Source organism: Chelmon rostratus, chromosome 21 (assembly GCF_017976325.1).
Source record: "Chelmon rostratus isolate fCheRos1 chromosome 21, fCheRos1.pri, whole genome shotgun sequence".
NCBI classification, from domain to species: Eukaryota; Metazoa; Chordata; class Actinopteri; order Chaetodontiformes; family Chaetodontidae; genus Chelmon; species Chelmon rostratus.
In genome coordinates this window covers 7,376,701-7,397,649 of record NC_055678.1, presented here as the reverse complement: position 1 = coordinate 7,397,649, position 20,949 = coordinate 7,376,701, and the positions used below count along the sequence as shown (strand labels likewise).

At 45.9% G+C, this 20,949-nt stretch overlaps 2 protein-coding genes across 2 annotated transcripts in view; one reads left to right on the top strand and one right to left on the bottom strand.

Moving 5' to 3' along the window:
* The window catches only part of LOC121625397 (inhibitory synaptic factor 2A), a 28,995-nt gene extending 10,093 nt beyond the window's left edge, over positions 1-18,902 (bottom strand). Inside the window, exons 1-3 of the mRNA XM_041963485.1 lie at positions 18,801-18,902; positions 6,170-7,406; positions 366-437 (exon numbers count right to left, since the gene is read on the bottom strand). Coding sequence (XP_041819419.1) covers positions 366-437; positions 6,170-7,401 — 1,304 coding nt within the window. The 5' untranslated portion in view covers positions 7,402-7,406; positions 18,801-18,902. The remainder of the gene's footprint in view (positions 1-365; positions 438-6,169; positions 7,407-18,800) is intronic.
* Positions 1-20,949, top strand: part of dock1 (dedicator of cytokinesis 1) — a 179,198-nt gene that overhangs the window by 87,180 nt on the left and 71,069 nt on the right. The gene's annotated exons all lie outside the window — the stretch shown is intronic.

The following is a 20,949-nucleotide window of genomic DNA, read 5'->3' as shown; positions in this document are numbered from 1 at the left end:
TCACCTTTCGCTGCCCCGTGCTCACTCATTCTGTAGTGCGTACCCTCTCTGCTTTTCAACCTCGTGTCCTTCTGTCTCTGAATCCAGCTATCCCTACACCTGCTGCACACCCCTCTGGTGAATGAAGGGGTGTGAAGAGTCACCGGAGAGGCTGACAGAGATGTATATATTCAGAGAGAGAGCGTGGTGTGTAAATGTCACACGTCCCCGTGTGCTCATTAACAGCGTCCACATTAGTCTTGCGTCCCCTGCCCCTTTCCCCCCCCGCTCTCTACAGCACTTCTTCCACCTGTTCACTTTCCCTCAAGGAGAAAGGACGGGGCACATTTGGATCATCGTGTCTTTGAAGAGGAATGGCCACTAACCTGTAAATAATGCATGCGCTGTTCCGGCATGTGTCGCAGTTGGCCGTGTCCTGTCCGGTTCGATAGGAGAGTCTGCGGGGAAGATAAGAGTCGTGAATGAGTAATTACGGGACTCGTTAAGCCGCTCCCTCACACCTTCCTTTCTCGTCTTATTTGTCGTCCCTCGTTAGCAGGACAGAGGTAATTGAGGCTGATGAGTTGTCACGCCGCCCTCCTGAGTGGCCTGTGTCCGCCAGCCAGGGCACAGAGAGCACAGTGTCGGCCATTAGCTGTGGTTGACTGATCGGAGGTCAGATATGGCAAACTGGTGCACAGGGTGAGTTTCTAGGTTGCATTGAGCCTAGGCTGTACATACATATATATATATATATATATATATATATATATATATATATATATATATATATATATATATAATGTGACAAAAATACATAACATGGTTTCCCAGAGAGCAATGTGACATCCTCTTTCCCTTTCAGAGAAAACCCACCATTGATAAATCCATTGAGCAGCATAGTGTTATAAAGCATACAGAAAATTATTTTCAGTGCGAACCATTTACTGAAAAAACTGAGAATCATTTGAAAGTTAATAGGTCCTCAAAGCAGATAGAATTTGACAGTTTTGTTTGGGACGGCAGCCCTTTGGCTTTATACCATCAATCCATCTTTATTTCATTGCGATATTGATTTACGAAATTCACACTGAAACCCATCAATATCCTGTTATATTATATCCAGTGTGTCCTATTGTTCTATTATCAGATGTCAGCTGAGATAAAATATTGCCATGAACCAGGCTCCCATTATAGATCCCTGTTCCTCACGGGGCATCTAAAGACCAGGTGATGGCCCTGAATGGAACTATTTGGTTACATGCTTCAAAGGTTCAATAGCTTTTCTTATTGGATTAGCATGTGGAAATGTGTATATTGACTGACAGCAAGTGTTTCTCCTGATTAACGACATGTTAGAATAGATGGACTGTGGACTCACAATGACATGGGCAAGAAGGAAATCCTCTGCTGGCTGGATTTTATGGCAATGACCTGCACTGCTGCATCAACAGAATTGAATCTTATAAACCCCAGTACAGATGTCAGGCTTTTTGTGGCTGTGATTTACCCAGGCATCGTCCTGCATCAACCACTCCCCATCACAAACAAGTGGTTATATGGAGTCACGCGTGTTAGCTAATAACAAGTACAACCACCCTTGACTTGAATGCGTTTTGTAGGTGTTAAAAGCCTTTGCTTATTTACTTTGTCTTACCAGGATAAATGTACCTCAAAGGCTCAAGTATCTCATTGGCACAGAGGTGTGAAATCTGTGGAGCTGACTAACACAGCAAATATATATATATGTTAAAAGGTCAATTCACCCAAATTACACACATCTGCTTACCAGTGGTACCCAGTTGTGGATATAGTTTTGGTTTTATTTGCTCAGGTATCTACTTCTGAGATTACTGCCTTCACCCTGTTATAGTGGAGGTCAATGGAATTTCATTTGTGTTGCTCACATCAATGAAAACTATATTAAAAAGAATGAACAGAATTAGTTTTTTTTCCCCTGTTGTCCCTGTTACTCTAATCTGCAGACCTCAGTGTGAGAACAACAATAACGTGGAATTCCATTTACCTCCATTGAATTTGGGTAGAGCGAATAATCATAGTGGCCAGATACCATGAGAGGTGAGTGACAGAATGCATTTTTGTTTGTTTTTTTTTTGTAATTCAGACGGAGTGACCCTCTAACAAGGTTTCCCACCTGAACATTGCTGCAAAAGCTGCCGGGTCCTCCTCCTCGTTGAGGTTAATGTGCTAACTTTCACATTTATTTCCCGTCTCTCATCTTTGCAGTAGCAGAGACATTTTTCAGATCTCTCTCAGGGACTCTTGTCACGCTGCCCATAAGGTACAGCACCAATAAAAATTAAAGCGCTATCATAAATTTCCCCTCCTTATCTGCTCCTTTCTATGCTGTATGCTCTGACAGGTATATTAGAGGTGTTGATATCAATATTGTTATTTAAAGCTGTCGCAGAATGAGGTAATGGGGAGAGTCTGAGGAGAGGACGAGTGCAGTGATATAGGGAGGTTCGCAGCTCGGATTAAGTGTAATTAAGGGTCTTGCCATTGGGGAGGGGGTGACAGTGCAGTGCAGTGGGGAAGTTCAAGGCCGTGTTCACTTTCCAACCAGGTGAGCCAATCAATAAGCAGTCAGTGGGGTGCACGGGCACCTGGATCACGTCCTTTGAACAACTCACCCTTACTCTCTCTCACCCTCATGCTGTCTAGATCTCGTTCTCCCTCTATCTCTCATCCCTCCCCACCCCCTGCTCTCACACTGAGTTGATAAGCGAAAACAAGAGCGCAGAGCTCATTTCGGCAGGCCTCCCCGGGGAGAGCCAAGCCAAAAGTGCCATTAGCAATATATTCATACACCCTACCCCCTTTGTGCTTCTAGGTGAGCGCTTCCAAAGGTCGCTGAGTGGGTGGGAGTCCAAAGACATAAAAACATGGACACATACACAGTGTTAATAGGCAACAAGTCCCCGTGAGTGTGATTAATTGGGCCCGGCCTGCCAACACCAGCTGATGATGCAGCAAATTTATTCCCGAGCTTGGTGTTGTTGATGCGACCAATGATGTAGAACTGCATGACACCCTTAACACTGAGTTGTATGCCCAGGACGCCACTGCACTTGAGGGATATATATGTGCGGGCTTGCGTGCACAGTGTGTGGGGACATTAAAGCGAGCTGCTGCAAACTCCTTTTTTCCCAGCAGCTGCAGGAAGAGCTGCTGATGTAATCGAGAAAGTTCTTATAGAACAATAACCGAGTGAGACATCGCCTGGCCCGTCCCTGTCGATCTCTTTCAGTCTCTTTCACAGGCTTCTGGCTCTCTAGTTGTTTGTGTGTGAAGTCGTTTTTGAGCGTTTGGGCTCTGGAAGTGATTTTCTGCGAGACGACGTTGGATGACTCGCATTTGGGGCACTTTCAGTTCCTGGATTTGCATAAAAAATGTCCCAGTTGAAGCGTCAGTACAGATTATGAGCATCTATGTTAGAAATATCTAGATCTAAAAAAGTCAAGGTACAAGCATTTATACATAAACATGCATAAAGAGTTAAAAATGCTGATTCAGCAGATGAATTCAGCAACTATGGCGTGATGGTTTGTTCCCAATTGCAACGACGACTCTACAGCTTTGATTTGCGCCTCTGAACATTGAGGATATCATTGAAAAACCAGGAATTTAAAGTGGAAAAAAATGTTGTCATTTCTCCCACTTAGCAACATTGTTCTCCTTCTTTTGGCTTTCCACACATTTGCTCTCCATCCCGCTCACTCACGCAGATCAGAGGACCGGTGGAGGAATCACAGTTTAAATGTGATTATCATTTCCACGGCCAGTTTTTTGGCTGAATGGCTCTTTGATCTTGGCTGATTTGAATTTTGGTTGTGCAGTTTGTTTGAGCAGAGATCAATGGAAGATTCCTTCCTTCCCTCCTTGTTATCAAGAGAAGATGGGGGGGGGTGGGGTGGGGGGGCTGTGGTTTTATTAGCCTCTGCACATGAGCCATTGCATTTCAATTCATGTCTGAGCGGCACGTCGTGAACACATGTCTCGTGATGAAATGCACACGGCGTGGCACTTCCTTCAATGAAAAATGAATGTCACACAACACAAGCAGTTATATATCAGATGTAATTGCACACGCTCTTCACCTCTAGCCCGTGGGCACTCCTATTTGTTGTGTCACTGACATTTATGTAACGGCGGCACGGAGCTAATGCGGTGTGACTAAAGCAGCATTAGAATTTTTGCTTGGCTCGCTAAAAATCCGACTTTGGAAATTGGAAATATGTACTATGTGCTTGTATGGAAAAGCAGAGGTGGATTACAAGAGGCTTATGCTGCTCACTGACTTAAACTCAATGCAGGCTTTTATAATTAACGCATGGGTTGTGTCTTTATGAATGTGACCAGATGGCGCTGTTAAACAGTAGTCACTCATTTTCATGTACGAACGAAGCCCCTCCCCTCCCCTCTTCTTCCTCTCCCACCTGCCACTTTAGACACATCTGATAAGCCAGATGTGTTTGGCAGCACGGGGAAGATGGCTCCCCGCGCTGCACCACATGTCTGCTCACTTTTCCACTCACAATGCACTTTTATGAGTTTGGCGATAAGGAGATTATGGCTGCCTTGTGCAAGATTGAAGGAGAGTAATTGTCTTTTTACACGCCCTAAACCCGACTGCTCAAGTTGAATAGGAGGTTCACCCCGTCGCTCAAGTCAAGCTGATATTGAGGGTTGCTTTTCGAGGCTTTTGTGGCAGTGTGCTACTTGTTTATAAGCTTGACCGGTGTGTGTAATTCCCACAGGTTTGAGACTCCCGGCTGGTATGATGTTGATTATATGGATTTTCTCGCTCCGTACCTCGCCACAGTGCTGGTCAAAACAGATAGGGATCTGAGTGCGGAGCCCTAGCAATTCACTCAACAAATTGCCCATTTTGTTTGCCTCATCCCTTTGGATAGACAATCCTCTATTTCAGCGGCCTAGATGCTATCCGCAGCCCTTTTGTATATACTCAGTATCCATTGGACAGTAAATGGCTTTTTCACAGGCCATGGCTTTTTCAAAGGCCTTGGACTTACTAGATAAACAGGGCATGCAGCTCAGTAAGGCCAATTACTAAATGTCCTGTTTTGTGTTTTACTTCGTAAATTAAAGACCTTGAAAGTGTCACTCTATGACTTTATGTCCTCTTTAGAATAATGTTCATTTTTTTAGTTAATTCCCATTCCCATATTCAGACAAAATCGGTATTCTCATTAATTCTAAAGGAATATTCTACAAGCTGCATTACAGCTAATACTAATCACGGTTTTGTTTTCAGTGGCTGAATCACTTCCATTCAAAAGCAGTGAGAATAGCCTGCCGTTCCCAAGCTTTGGGTTTGAATGCGCTTTAAAGGCCACATTCACTGTGTCACTGTTTCATACAATGAGTCTTCAAACCTCTCGGGGCAAATTGAGTGAGATAATTTGTCTGTAAATACGTTCCGCAGCAGCGCCGTCATATCTGGAGGGAAATCACGACAGAAGGACATTGTGCTGTAATAGCACTGCGGGGCACATCAGGTGAAAGTCACATCATCCCAGGCTACATGCCACTGTGATCTCCTTTTTGACACCCTTTGGGTGGTTCAGTCAGACTGCTGAACAGCTGTCACACATACAAGCTCGTTCCTAAGATCTAGAAATAATGTGACACATCAAGAGGGTGCTTTCCCTGTTCGAGCTGAATCATGAATGTGTTCGGTGTCTCTGATGTTTCCTTGGCTTCACCCTGTGAACACCAGGCACTTTCCTCAAATCTGATTTATTAGTATATGACATTTGATTTTTTTTTACCAAATTATCTTTGACACCAGCAGCAAGCAGAGAGGCCTTATCAAGACTGGGTATCGGTCATATTGTGACCAATCCACCAATCCATTTTGTTAATGTTATAAAATAGCATTTTTCCAATATTACGCTTATGTTGGCGGGCTGCCCCCTAAGTTTATAGTGCAGCATTCTCTGGCCTCATGTTACCTTGAATTAAAATGATTGAAATGAGTTCCATGAGCTGTTCAGATTGTGTATTTGGGAAAAAAAAGAGCACTGATACCGGATCGGTACTCCATAGCAGCGGGTACCCTGGGTTGAAGTATTGCAATCAGCACTGGGAAAGAAAAAGCTGAAGCGGTGCATCTCAAGAACAGACTTTAAGTGAGATGGCTTACCCTTCTCTGTGGGCCTCCCCCTTCTCCAGTTCCTGGATGACCCCCAGCAGCACCTTGATGGTCTCTTGGCTGGAGCTGATGAGATTTTCCATGGCCTGGAGCTGTGCTTTAACATCCCCGTCCTGATTCATAGGCACTATTTGCTTGCAGGCCTCCTGTGTCTGGTCGGGCGGGGCCCCACCAGCCTCACCACCTGTGCAGGGTGACAGAGGCTCCTCCATGCCCCGTAGAGGCCGGGCAGATAGCTGTCCTGTGTGGCACTGTGCCTGCGTTGTACAGCCCCTGCTGGAACGTGGTAGCGTCTCACTCTGCAGCCCGTTGAGCTGCAGGGCTTTCTTCCGCTTGCTCCGCACAGACGGGCTGTCCAGGCACTCCACCTGGGTAAGGGAGTTCCAGGCGATGGGGCCCGTAACTTTGGAGGCCCTGTCCGGCAGGGTTCGGGATGAGCCCTCCTCCAGATTGAGCAGCTGCCTCTTGGTCGAGCGGTCTGCGTCGGCCTCCCTGTGTTGTAATCCTGTCCTGGCTTTGGATGGGACGCTGCAGAGCTGGTACTCTGCCTGTGCTCCGGCTCCGCTTCCTCTCTGTGTGTCTGCAAGGCAGTCTGTGTCTGCAGAGCAACTGAGCAGCAGAGCGTCAGAGCACAGGCCATCAGGTGCAGTGTGCTGCTCCACTGTGGCAATGCACTCATTAGTATGGAGCAGAGCCCTGGTCCTCCGGACTCCGCTCCCCCCGCAGGCTCCCTCCTCCTCCTCCTCATCTAAACCCTGCTCAGCAGCCTTGGACTGCTTCACCTCCATGACAAAACCGTTATTCTGACCTTTATAAGTTTCCACGGCCGCCACGTGTTTAAAGGTGTGGCCTTTCTTGCGCTCAAAGGGAAAGGTCTGATAGCGTTTCTTCAGGTCCGGGGACGTCTGCACGCCCGTGCTCCTTGTGACGTTTGGGATGGATCTGCGGGCGGGGACGGTCATGTACTTGCGGTACGCCACTTTGTACGAGATCGGCTTGCCACCTTTCCCAGCTGCCTGCAACTCCGCCTCCCTTTGCTCGTTCTGCGCCTCGCAGATATCCTTGAAACGCACTTGCAGGGCCTTGTTTCTCTTCCTCACCTGTCGACTGGCTTCTAGGGAATACTTCACCTCCAGCGCCAGCGAGGTGGAGGGCAAGGGCGCTGCCTCCGAGTCAGACTCTGAGTTGGTGAGCATGCATTTGCCACCCTCCTTGCTCACCATGTTTCCTGAGAGGCATGAAGAAAGATGCTGTGTTAATCATCAGTAATGAATGGCTTAGACAAACACCCTTGCCTCACTGTCACACCCCATTTGACATAACACACACTCTCTCTAAGCTTAGGGGGAGGGGAGGAACCTGTGCTGTTATTTAATGAATATTGTTAAAATGTGCTTTTGTCAGACACGTGTCATTATGCATGGCAAAAAGCATAGCAAAACAAATATTAAAGGAGGAGAATTTTAAGTCACTTCCCTTGATATCGGAGTATAACAGGAATAATTGAGCCTGACATTGAATATAGCCTCTGCATTTGGGCCCGAAGGTGTTTGCAAGTCTTGAGTTTCCATATGCACACACAGAAAGAAAACCCTTTCGTTTCTTTTTTTAACGGCAGTTTGCAAGGACGTTTCATGCTTGCCAATCCATCTGTGTTTATTTACTGAGAAACTGCACGGGTTATCGTTTTAGCGCGCCCTAAAAATAATCCCAGCAGATTTCCGTGATGCATTTAATCTTCTTCTCTGTGAAACCAATAACTCCAATTTCAGCATTATTTTCATTCGCTTATCGTTGCCAGTTAAAATATCTTCCGCTACCGATTTCTCCTCCTCCTCCTCCTCCTCTCCCGCTATCTAAGTTGATGAGTATTAGTGTCTCACTTTGTATGGGAACTCTTACACACTCCAATGCCTTTTGTCAACAGTAGCAATATGCTGTTGACTATTCCGAAGACTGTGCCTGAGGTCTGCAGTTTGCTTCCATGCTTCATTAGGTTCTGCAGGACTCTTCACTGCCTGACCTTTCCCTCTCAGTTAATAATTAAGTAAAACAGGTTTTTTTGGCTTATTTGTGAGCACATTAGCACTCCTCGAGCACATGTGAGGATGCCGTCTGTTCGTTTTCTAAATGAACAGAGAGAAGAGAAGAGACAAACTTGTGTCTGCTAGCTGTACAACAGCCCCCTGAGGAGAAATATCCTTGGCAGGAATAATATGAATCATCTTTCCAGCTACCACAGGTATGGTAGTGCCATCAAAAGTCTGCAGTTTGCCCTGATGCTCTGACACACACATAATTCGCCTGTAGATTTGCAATAAGCAACACGCTCATCTAGATACGAAATCAGGAGTTATCCTCCTCAGCTTATCTGTCACGACTGCTCTCAGTCAACAGGGAATGACTTCCTGTTTCGAACCTGTCTGTGTGCTCACCTGGGAGCTGTAGAGTGGACGTTTTGTCTTACTGTTTTCACATCACTTTATCATCCTTGCTCTGTATTATTAAATTATAACCTCAGTCTCCTGCTCTGGCACCCATCTTTGTCTGTATCATCTAAGATCTCATGTCCACACATTAAAAGCCCCTCGCAGACATGCAGTATCGTCTGTAAATAAGGCAGTTTTTCAATGTTGGCATAATCATTCAGTAATGTCTCTGCAAAAGATGCTCTGGCAGCCTGCCTACTAGGAACATAGTCACATTTTCTCAGCATGAAAATGTAAATAAAAGCCGTCATATTGCCAATAAAGGCATGCCCAAGACTGTAACATTATGCGCTTCCATACAGTGTTCTTACATTCAGCAAACTCTCCAGAACCGGAGAGCTGCCCCACACAGAGCGTGAGAAATCAGGACAGTTTTGCTGTGAATAATATCTTTGCTTGGTACATCATACCTAACTTTCAGAGGAGCCAGATGCCAGATATCTCATGGGCATTTGCGCTCTATCAGCAACAGTCCTGTGATGTTTGAACAGAGTCCTCATTGAAGTTGTTTCATAAAAGGGACCAGTGTTTGAAACTTAAAAAGCCATTACAAACAGATGGAGCCAGACACGGTAACAGATTGACGGTCCTCCCCGGAAACTCTCCAAATATTGCCCAGTAATATCACTGCAAACCCTGTCTGAGAACAGCACAGCATGCCCATACAGACAGGTTAGAGACGGCAGCTTTCTGCTGTGCTGGCAGATGACTGTTTGGTTCTCAGCAGACAGGTAATTACTGATGTGACTAATTGACCAGGGAGAACAGAACAGTGCAATTTTTGTGTCAATAAGCCCTACATAGAAGACATTAGGAAAGATATTCTGACACCCCGACAAAACATGCCGTGATGCATGCGTAATAGCTCGCATCATACAGAGGACAGCGTATTCAGGAGTTCTCAGAAAGGTGTCAGCTGCAGTTAAGAGCACAGAAAAGCCAAGGAGTGCAGTGTGGAAACACAAAGAAACAACGGCACCATAATCACCTCCACCTGTACTGTTTGCATTATAATCACTTAATCACTCCTGACCCCTCTTGCCATTAGGTTGATTGAGCTGTGAAAGAAGAGGGGGGGCGTACAAGGATGTGAAGGGGTCGAATCAAGGCTGCATATAGCAAAATCCAATACATTAATTTTCCAATTATTACTCTGGCTGTGCAGAGGCTCGACCATGTGACATTTATTCCCAGAGTATTATCTGTTCACCAGCATGGCTGTGCTCTCCTGGTCCATCATTGTCAGTGTCCTCGCCATGTTTGTCCAAAGGATGACATGGTGAATAAGAGATTAAACCGTTACCCCTCGTCCCCTCTCTGAATGAGGTCAGTGAATACTTCCTGCGTTACAAACTAGGCCCAAATTAAACATTATATTCAATATCTGCAAATTCATGTCTGGCTACAATTCAAGATGCCGCCCTGTTCTAAAATATGTGTCAGCACAGAGAGCAACAGTGTTTTCCCATTACTTTACTACCCTTCCCCACACGCAGGCTTTGCAATGCATACAGTTTCATGGTATTGTGTCATATCCTCATTTAAATTTGATCCTTTTTGACATGGCTGCACTGCAGGCTGAATGACGTGTCCCCGGCTCCACATATCTGATTTGTTACCCGTTGGGTTGAGGCCTGGGCGGCTGTAGCAGCACTCGTATCTCACCTCCGGCTGGAACACCACCCCCTGGCCTCTTGCATAAACAGCATGACTCATCACGCAAGGCTGTGACAACTGCCCCTTTTTAGGGTGGCCCTGATCCTTTTTTTTTTCTTTTTTTTTTCCAATTTATGGGCAAGTAAGTGAAGTGAACTGACCCACTATTTTCTACCCAGTAGGACAGACCAAAAACAGACCTCACAGGGTCATGTGCGCATGGCAAAGCACATCAGACATGTTCACATCTGACCTTGTTTTAGCACCACGGCTCACATGGCTGCCACGCTGGCCCTTTGGGTCATTTTTTGGGTTATTTCGAGGGGCACAAGTGCGTTTTGTCCACGACGAGAGCCTGTTTATCACGGCTGGTTCTTGGGAGGATTTTCTCTGCTAATTCAGCCATTCTTTGAAGCTTTGGTTTGCTCCAAGGACAATCCAGATTACTGCGGCGATGCAATTCATTATTCTTTAATGGAAATGGTCTTTATGCTCAGAGCACGTGCTCATTTGATGAAACACACTTTGAATTTGAAAATGGGCCCCCACTACTTGCATGATTTTAAACTGCATATGAGTCGGCAGTTTTGTGAATGACACTTGCCTAATTGAACTTTTGGTTGCCGGAGGTGAGATCCTAAAAGGTGGAAATTTTAGTGTCCTGATTAAACCTGGGGATTTAATGTTTACCGTAACTTTGTGCCAGACTAATTTTGTTTTATCGCTTCTGCTTCACCGACGGGAAAATTCATTAATATAGCATGCTTCACAAAACCAGTGAATTGACTAAACGCCGGAAATATGCCGTACATGTCAATTAGCAACAGCTGCCCAAACAGCCTTTTCTTATTTAAGCATTTAAGTGTGTGTTTCATTGAGATTTCCCATTATCAGTTTATTCCTTTTCCATTACCTAAATCTTTTTCCAATTTCTGCACCGTGTATGTTTTAGCTGTTTGATTGGCAGCTTAGAACAAATAGTATAGCAGTAAGCTATTTAATCATATATTATATGGACAAATAATTCAATGTACTTTTGGTCTGGGGCTGTTTTTCATTGGTTTGGGGCTTTTAGTTCCAAATGAAGGAAATCTTAATGTGACAGCATACGGCAACAGTCTGAGAAGGTCCCTTCCTGTGTCAACCATAGACAGTAGAATAAGTAGATGCAGCCTCTGTGTCTGAAAAGTAAAGCCAATGTGGAAGTGCCTTAAACCTGCATGTTTTTCTAATGGCCAGTAGGGAGCAACTGTACCGGTTGCAAAAAGAAGTCCGATTGTATGAAAGCTTATGAGGGAATGGCCCCACTACTCACTTAATTTATCATATCTGTAAGTTTTTTCCACATGAGTTTGTGGTCTCACTCTCTAGTTTCAAGTCTTCTTCAATACAGGGTGATGTTCATTTAGTCAGTTATGGTCCAATTTGGTGTAAAATAGTTGATTCAGCAGCAAGCATGGCTACCTTGTAATTGAGAAGTCACAACGAAGGAGTGTCAGGATAGAGGTGTAGCAATGCGTATCCATGGCAACTCCACCCTCTTGTTCAAATGCGGTCACTTCTGGCTCCAAAAAAAGTGGATGACGATGGACATAATGCCAAACTGGAGTTTTAAAAGCGGCAGTCCACAAACCATTGGGTGACGTCACAGTGGCCACGTCCACTATTCATTATGCAGCCTATGGTTTTAACGTGACAATGCTCCATACACATGCTATTATGAGTTCAGTTTGAGTGGCAACCACATCCATCACCTTTGAGATGAACAGGAACCCTGACTGAGAGTCAGGTCTTTTTACCCAACATCAACCTCACTTATGCTCCTGGAGCTGAATGGGAACAAATCCCTGCAGCCAGGTTCCAACAGGTTGGGGAAGGCCATCCCAGAAGACTGGACACAATCGTAGTCACATCCTGATGCTCATGTTCAACAGTTCAGTTTTACTCAGTTACTCAGTAAAATCACGGGGAAATGTGTGCAGCCAGCTTTGTATTTTTGAATTTTAACTGAGACGAAGTGAGCTTCAAGTCTCATGTGCTACATGATGATCAATGCAAAAATTCCCGCTCTTCCATCGATGCAATTTGACATTATTACAGCTCAGCCTGGGCTCAGATGCTGCTTGAACAAACGAGCGTGGCAGCATCATCGCAGCCGCGCAAGTTCCAAACTCGACTGTAATCCAGCTTTATCTACTCAGGTTTTGTTTTCCTCCTTTCTCTCCTGTCAGCTTCCTCTCATAATCACACGGGGCTTAGCAGTGTTTTGAAAAGTCTTTGATCTGCCTCGTAAGAGCACGCTGATTGCGCAGTCAAAAGATAGGCAGGCTCGTCGTTTGCTTTAGATCGTGTCGGAAGGTCGGTCCACATCGTGGGTTTACTGATTTTTATTTTGCCTCTTTGCTGCAGCGTGTGAGCAAGCGGCGGTGCAGCCGTGCTCTCGGGGTGTGATGTGAGGGTGTATATATAGCCGAATGATTGACTGAGCAGGTCAGTGTTGAGGGATAACAGCGGTACAGTGCATTAGGCCGACACCAAACGCAGCAAATCCTTTGTCAGTTAATGGCAGCTTAATGCCGTACGAAGGGACGGCAATGGAAATCACAGGATTTTAAAGGATTGTCTCTCTAGTAATTGTTGCTCAGTCATTGTGGAGCTCTGCGCTGTTGCCAGGCACCATTTTGAAGATTTTCAGAATCACCATGTAGTGTTGCAGTAATGACTAAATAACACCTGGAACACATGTTTCGTGGAGAGCGCAGTGTGAAATATCCTAAATATTAAACGCAGGAGAAGGCGACATGTTTTGCTCCGTCATACCTCCATCTTACCATTTAGATCCTGGTTAACTGAAATAATACCAGTTTGATTTTGTGACAACCTTTTGAAATACTAGAAATCTGCACTGCATTGGCATGTCCTGGAGCATATGTTCAGAAAAATGTACAATCAGATCATGTCTCTCAATCAAGCACGGCTTTGATGAAACCAGGTCTTCCTAAATTGGTCGACAAAGTTTTATTGCTCCATTAATGCTGTGGTTTAACATGGTTTTACAGCAGTTAGAGATGGGACTGATCTGATCGGTATCGGAGTCACCCATAGGATATCAGACTAATGTCACTTACAGTTAGGGCTTTTTTGACAGTGTAGATATTTATTTCTCTGCACAGTTCTTCCACTTTATTTCACATATTCACTTTGAAGCCCTTATGGAGGAGCTGTCAATTTGCCTTTGCACCCTTTGAAATTCTCTTATTACTTTTGAACTTGTGTGCAGAAATCTACTTACTTGGAGCTGAGAATGCGTTGCCCTGCACTTGATTTGTTCAAGCTTTTCGCAAGATTTAAGGAGTAGCCAGAGCAATTTCCTCTCCTGCACCTGTTTGTGTGTGTGGAGCTCAGTTAACCTGCAGTTCAAACACATTGTAAGGCGTTTTAACTTAATGCATCTTTGTGTATTTTTTTCCTCTTCTAATTCATGTGTGGTTTACTTCAGCTTCATGCAACCTTACTATTAATACCAATAATTATGATATAAATGAGCTCTGCAGACATCCACATTCAGGTATCGTAATCAGATCTCTACTAGCTGTTATGGATCCGTGCAGAAACGTGTTTGTTTAGATGTCAGACGTCTGATACTGTGACAGGATGAATCCAGATTTGCCGTTAATCCACAGCACTTAGAATATCCTGTCAAGTTTCTACCATATGCACAGCGTTTATTGAAAAACCATTTGTGCATCACGTTGTATTTTGCGCTAATATCATATGTTTGCATCACATTTATATTGCTTCCAGTCGTGAGGGCTGCACGAGTACAAGACTTTATAGAGGCTAAAGGCTTCTCATTGAGCCTCCCGAGCCTCAGAGTGCCTGCTGTGCACGTCATGTATGATGCTAAAAAAAATACTATCATGAAACGATCAATGGACTGTGTGCGTCTGCTTTTGTTTCATGTTTCATGGAGGATTTTCTATCCTTGGACTGTAGCCCGCGGACATCATAGCCTTTTTTTTTTTTTTTTTTACTCGCTTTGTCCCCACTGAATTGTACTTGCTTTCTTTATTTCCCTTCTCGCTGTTGTTCGTTGGCTTTGTGCGCTACGCCTGCACCCATGTGGGTTCTTGGGAGCTTGATGAATTTGCAGGAAGCCCGTAATCCATACGTCAGTGAACATACAGGCTAGATGGAGATCAGACCTCAGGAAAGGATCTCTGCTGCAGAGGCTGCCTGCTCGAATCAGAATGCATCAGATCACTCTCTCCTTTCCTCTCCTCTTCATCTACCTACAGAACATGATGCCTCTTCTTTCTCTTACTCGCTTTTTTGTTCCTTTCCTCTCATGCTCTCCCCCTTTCTTTCCTTCTCTCTCTCTCTCTCTGTGTCTTTCTGTCTCTCTCTCTCTCCGCCTTCTAGACACGCTGAGGCTTCAAAGCTGATGGGTAACTAGAGAACTCCCCTGCTGCTCTCAGATTCCTCCTAGTCATCCCTAGCGAAGGAAAAAAAAAAAACCGACACATGCACACAACCGCACAGTCGGGTGGAAAGCAAGACAAAAAGACTGGAATAAACAGGTGCAGGGGGAAAGGGTGTAGAGTTCTCACTGTGTCGAATGGGAGTAAAATAGACAGAGATAGTGATGAGGAGGGAAGATGAAGCCATGGAGAAGGATCCATGAACAAGAACAGACCCGGTGGGAGAAAGACGGTGAAAGCCACAATGTCTTGTCTATAAGATGTATAATTTCATCAGGCCAGCTGAATCTCATGAAAGCCCAATGTGGTGGAGGGAGAGGCTGCATGAAGCCGCTGCACAATCAACCAAAAAAGCATTTGAGCTATCAGTCCTGCACACTCCTCAGTGTGCAGGGCTCTCCACGGGACACGGACATGTCAAGGCCCAGTAAGTGTAGTGCGTGAAATCACAAATACATGTCAGGCTTTTTAGCTAACAGTCTTTCCCAGAAGGTTTTGATGGGAGTGGCAGTTCGAGGGTCTTTTGAAGTGACTCTTCGCTGGATGCACACAGTAACTGGAGTCACGCTCTTCCACCGATCAACAGGTGGCAGCGACACGCCAAAATATGCTGCAGTGCATCGGCGGGGAAGACTGCAAGCTAGTGAGCGTGGATGTGATCAACGCAGGGTTTAAAATAGTTAAATGTTCAGTGACAAAGGAAATGCACTCGCCTCGTTTGTTAGACTGAGTGAGGGTGAGGTTTGGTGCGAAACATTGAGTGTAAATGTCATTTTTGTTTAAATTACTGACCTCCTGCTGAGATCAGTCATTTTAATATTGGAAAGAGTGATCCCAGACGTTAGCATCATCCTGATTCCTTCAGATAAAAGTCAATGGATTTTTTTTTCCATTGGATTTGAATTATTGCCGCAAATAAACTCTGCGGCAAACAAAAGTTTAGGGTGTTTGCCCGCATTGCTCAACGAGATACACAAATGAACGGCATGAGCGTTAAGCTATAAGTGAACAACACCACGGTGGTGTGTCTTCAGCGTCACCATCACTAAGCTACTGCACTTCACTACTATCACACTATAAACTGCTAAATCTACAGGTAAAAAAGTTTGAGTTCGTTTGCAAGAGTGCGAGAACAAAACCCAACGAGCCTGTAAAGACGAGCAAGTAGATGAGTCTGCGCGTTCGGCGTGATGACCTGTGCAGTATCATTTAGCCTCTTGTTAGCAACCTCCTTTGTAAAGACCTTTTTAAATAAAAAAAACTGATGATAGTCGTGTTGAAGAACAAACTGTGAAAATCTATTAACCTTGTGTTTACCACAGACCTTATTTCAGGCATCTAACCAGAAGCCCATTGGCTTGGAGACCAGGGAGCCGGAACTCATTTCTGAGTTTCAGGACTTCATCCTGCAGCACTCCGCGTGCACAGCGTCGTTTGTTTAGTGCTTTAGTGTAATTAGCGCTGAAACGACTAATTGATCCACCTAAGCTCGTCGTATTCGACAACACTCTTGATAATTTGATAATCTGTCACTTGTCATTTATCAAGCAAAACTGCAAAACACAGGCTTGTTCAGCCTTCTCAGATATGATCATTTACTGCTTTTTTTCCCATCTGGTGTAATTGAAAATGTAATATTCGTGAGGTTTGGACTCGGGAACAAAACAAGCAATTTAAAGCAATTCACCTTGTGCTCTGGGGAGCTGTGCTGCGTTGGCCATTTTTCACTATTTTACAGACAAAACTCGCAGTTGAAGAAACAATAAATGGCTGAATTTTAATGAAAAGTGCTGTTAGTTGCAGTTTTGAAAGTAATAAATCAGTAGAGATGTAGGTCTGTGCTTCCGTCTACCTTCTGTTCCTCTGCCTCTGGGCCTGTCAGAGCCCCAGCTGACTGGGCCCCCACTGCAAAGCAGTGGGGAACACATGCTTTACACACACATACACCAGCGCACACTGACAACAACACCCAGGTGGGATCAGGTGCGAAGCCTCTTCGTCTGTATGCGACAGACGTACGAAGCCACACACACACACACACACACACACACACACACACACACCCTCCTCACACACGAGTCACCTCAGCTGCGTGGCGTTGCTGTGGCGCTCCCAGGGAAAAGAAAAAAAAAAATCAGACTCTTAATGAATAATCCTGTTAGCACATGAAAGGTAACATCTGGCTTGTTCCAAAAGCAGTCATTCTTTTATAGAAGAGCAATTTGTTTTCTGGATGAATGAGTACCCCTCCCAGCGAGCTGGGCCACGGGAGGCGAATGCCCACTTCACCACTCGTTTGGAAACCCTGCACCCTCCCTCACTCCCCCACACTCTGGTGGTTGGGGGCGGGGGTTGTCTTGCAAAAATAAAGTTCCCAAAAATGCTGTTTGTGCAGGCCAGCTCTGTGACATTTCCTCCCCGCCAGCTCTCTCTGCTGTGTGCATGACACCCCTGTTTGAAACACGGCTCTGTTCTACCTCTCCCCCTTCATGTTCCTCTGCATTCGGAGCGAATGTGCACGGAGGTGCCGCGCGCACGCTCCGGGACGCTCAGCGGGCGAGCTGCAGACTGCTATCACTGATATACCCTAAAAATAAAGATTAGCTTTGAAGCGGTGGGCCATGGCGCCCATCGCCCCTGGACGGCCGTGCCCAGCTCTCGGCACGAAGGTTAAAGGAAGACAGGCTGCGACGGGCGAAGGGCACCACGTCGTCTCTTTTATCTGACACACTTCTTTCGTCCCTGCCGTGTGATTCTGCGTGATTTTATTTACCTTGCATGAATACGGCAGCAGGTATGCACCTTTCATGTCGCTCTCGAGTGTCAGCACATAATACCCCTCAATTGTGGGGAAAAAAAATTCAATATCCTCTCCTGCCATTCTCTCTCCATTATTCCCCTTGCTGTATATCTCTTTCTCTCGGTGTGTCTGTCTTCATCTGTTTCCCTCCTCTTCTCTGTGTCTGCGCAAAGTGAAATAGAGCAGAGGGGAGATTGTATCAGAGCGTCGATGTGAGATAGGGTTGAGGGGGAGACGGGGAGAGATGGCAGCAGCGTTTGTGGGGAAGAGCGGGAGTGACGTGCGTGTCTGTGTGGCGACTAAAGGACGGTGGCGACGTGAGGGTTCTAGGCAGCCCATGCTCTCTCTCTCTCTCTCTCACTCTCTCTCCCTCCCCCTCACACACACACACACACACGCACACACACCCATGCTCCAATAATCTATTAGGAGACGGTGACTTCAGCCAGTCTATTAATCTAGATTAGTCTTTAGTTTAAGTCCTTCATCAGATGTGACCAACTGCCTGATGCCCAGCTCTCATTATCCAATCCTCCGTGCTGCAGGCTTACCTGCCCTCGCTGTGGGACAACAGCTTCATGCAACAATTCTGCAGTTTTCCTTTTGGTCCAGATATCGCTGTGTTTTATGTAACGCTCACGCCGCTGCAAAACTGAGAGGAAATGCAGCATCATGCGAGCTTGTACGCAAGCACTGTTTTCGCTATGTGTGCAAAGCCCAGTCAGGTTAAATCTGGATCTGAATCGTCTCGGAAACCGAAAAACTGACCTGCCGGATCTGATAAGTGTCAACCAGCAGCGGCATGGAGTGCCCCCCCCCCAGTATTACCTGACATATAAACATTTTTCATGTTTAAAGTTTTGCAAACTGACTGAATCGTCCCTTAAACTCTGCACATTCCACAACTGGCATGAAAGCTCCGTTAAGCGCTTCACCCCAGCAGAGGCGTTTAAACCACTCTGAGACTTGACTCCTTTCATCTGCACATATTTGATATTTGATCAGCCAACTAAAAGGGGAAAACCTTCAGTGAAAACACTCCCTGTGGCTTATCCTGGTCTCAGTCCCACAGAGCGAGCGAGCAGATCCCTCGGATTTCCCCCTCCAGAGGTTATTTGAACTGACTCCCCCACCTCGCAGTTGCAGACCGAGAGGTGAAACAGAGGAGAGGGCGAGAGCAGAGAAGAGCGACTCACCTCAGACTGTGAATTACTGACGTAAAGGATGCGATAGCCTAGATCCCTGGTTGTGCCCATGCATGCCCGTGTCCGTGGTGGATTGGAGGCGAGCTGGAGGAGGGGGGCTATGCCATGGCAGAAGTTAAGAGGACGGGCAGGCAGCGGCGGGCAGGCGGGCAGAGCAGCAGCGGCAGTTGTTGGAGTAGTTGTTGCACATCGGCGTCCTCTGATCCAGTGGCGTGAGGTTCCTCTAAGCCCCAGTCAGAGTCAACACTCCCCCTCTCTTTCCCTCCTCTCCACCCGCTCTCCTCCGTTTTCCCCTTTCCCTTGTCGGCTCGGCGTCGGCAGGGGCTCTCACTCACTCACACATGCACGCACTCACACACTCACACACACACACTCACACACACGCATATATACAGCGGCTGAACTCCGGACGCCTCAGCGACAGAGCCCACGCAGGCAGAATATCCCCATCGTGCCGCCGCAGCTCTCCTCTCTGGCTTTCTCCTCTTTTCTGCGTGTGTGCGTCTGAGTGTGTGTGTGTGTGGAGAGAGAGAGAGAGAGAGAGATTAAGCAAGAGGGGGAGGGAGCATGGGAGAGAGAGAGCAGAGGGAGGAGGGAAGGAAGGTTGCAGTGGAGAAAGTACAGCGCTGGTTTTGGCTACATCTGGCAGGTTCATGCATCATCCCTTCACCTCGTCATCAGCGGAAGCAGTTCTGTCGGTGACCTCACTTCCATGGAAACCACATGCGCGTCAAAACTTGCTGCGCTTCCTCCGTCAGCAGCCGAAGAACTAAATTCCAACTCTGAGCGGACTCCCGTTGCGCTGCACTTTCCTTCACGGCTCTGCAGCCTCGGCGCGCTGGCGTCCGTCACCGGCGGACGCGCTCAGGAGACTCGCCTGCCTGCGTGCGCACCTGTGTCGGGGCTGTTGCCTGGCGTCTCCGCAGAGTGACACCTTTAGAGTTTGATCCCAAGTGGATGAGTCCCCGCAGCTCTTTTCTTCCTGCAGGAAGACATTTCCACCTGCTTGTTCGCATGATCTCCTCATAGCTCTTTATCCATCTGTCAGGGGTTAGTTAGTAGTGAACATTGTTCGTGCTGGAGAAGACTTGTTTTCCATCTGGGAATGTGCATTTAGACTTAATTGGACTTGTGTTGTGCCGCTGCAGTGTTAAATCAACAGAATACGGTAGGAGGGAAGTGACGCTCCTTGATCATGGAGCTGTAAATGCCTGGTTGGGTGTTTTCGGAGCATGGCTCGCCCTCGCTCTCTCACAGGGAAACCCCTAGTTCTGCTCTAAGCCTCAGATCCCATGGTAATGAGCTGCAGTCTCCAGACAGCAGCTGCTGCTACCGCGTGTTTTAACGTGTGTGTGTGTGTGTGTTAGTATATGTGAATGTTCACGCCATGACCAGCGAAGCAGCAGGTAAACCAAAACTGACATTTCGGTGAAAATGAAATCCATCCATCAAAGTGAAGCCCCTGTAAAGGCGTCAGAGAAAAAAAATAAGATATTTAATTGTTTGGAACATTCGGTGCAACATCTTAACTCCTTATATGTTTTAATTACTGTGTTGCTTTTGCCCATCTTGTTTCAGATAGCAGCTTGAATGAAGCCATAATGCACTCATGTTTATTTAATAAAAACAAGCTGCCTTGTGATAACACCATCTTTCCTCATTCTGAGCCGTCGCCTTCTTAATGTGACACTTCTCATCACTTCATCTTGTTTATGGCACTTTTTTATTATTATTGTGCTCTCTCTCATTAGGTGCATTTCCCCGTCGATGCTAAATCGTTATTATTGAGGAGAAACTTCTTCTGTCGGATCGTTCTGTGTTATTGGACCTTTTTTTTCCCCCTCATCATTAAATCCTGTCATCTGCTGCGAGGTCCTTTCTTGTCATTAATTTGGGAATTTAGTGTTTTTCGACTGGTATTCAACTAATTTATGATGCAGGATATCTGTCGGATTTTGTGAATAAAAAAAAAAACCCTTGAATGTGAAGTTCAAAACTTTCTGTCAGTATGATGGAACTGGAATGTTTATGAACATTTTTATCCGTCTGGATATGATAGAAATGAGATTGATGATCAAAATTCTTCATGTGTTCCAGTTTTGTCTTAATAATTTTATTGGCATGTTAGTGTATATCCACT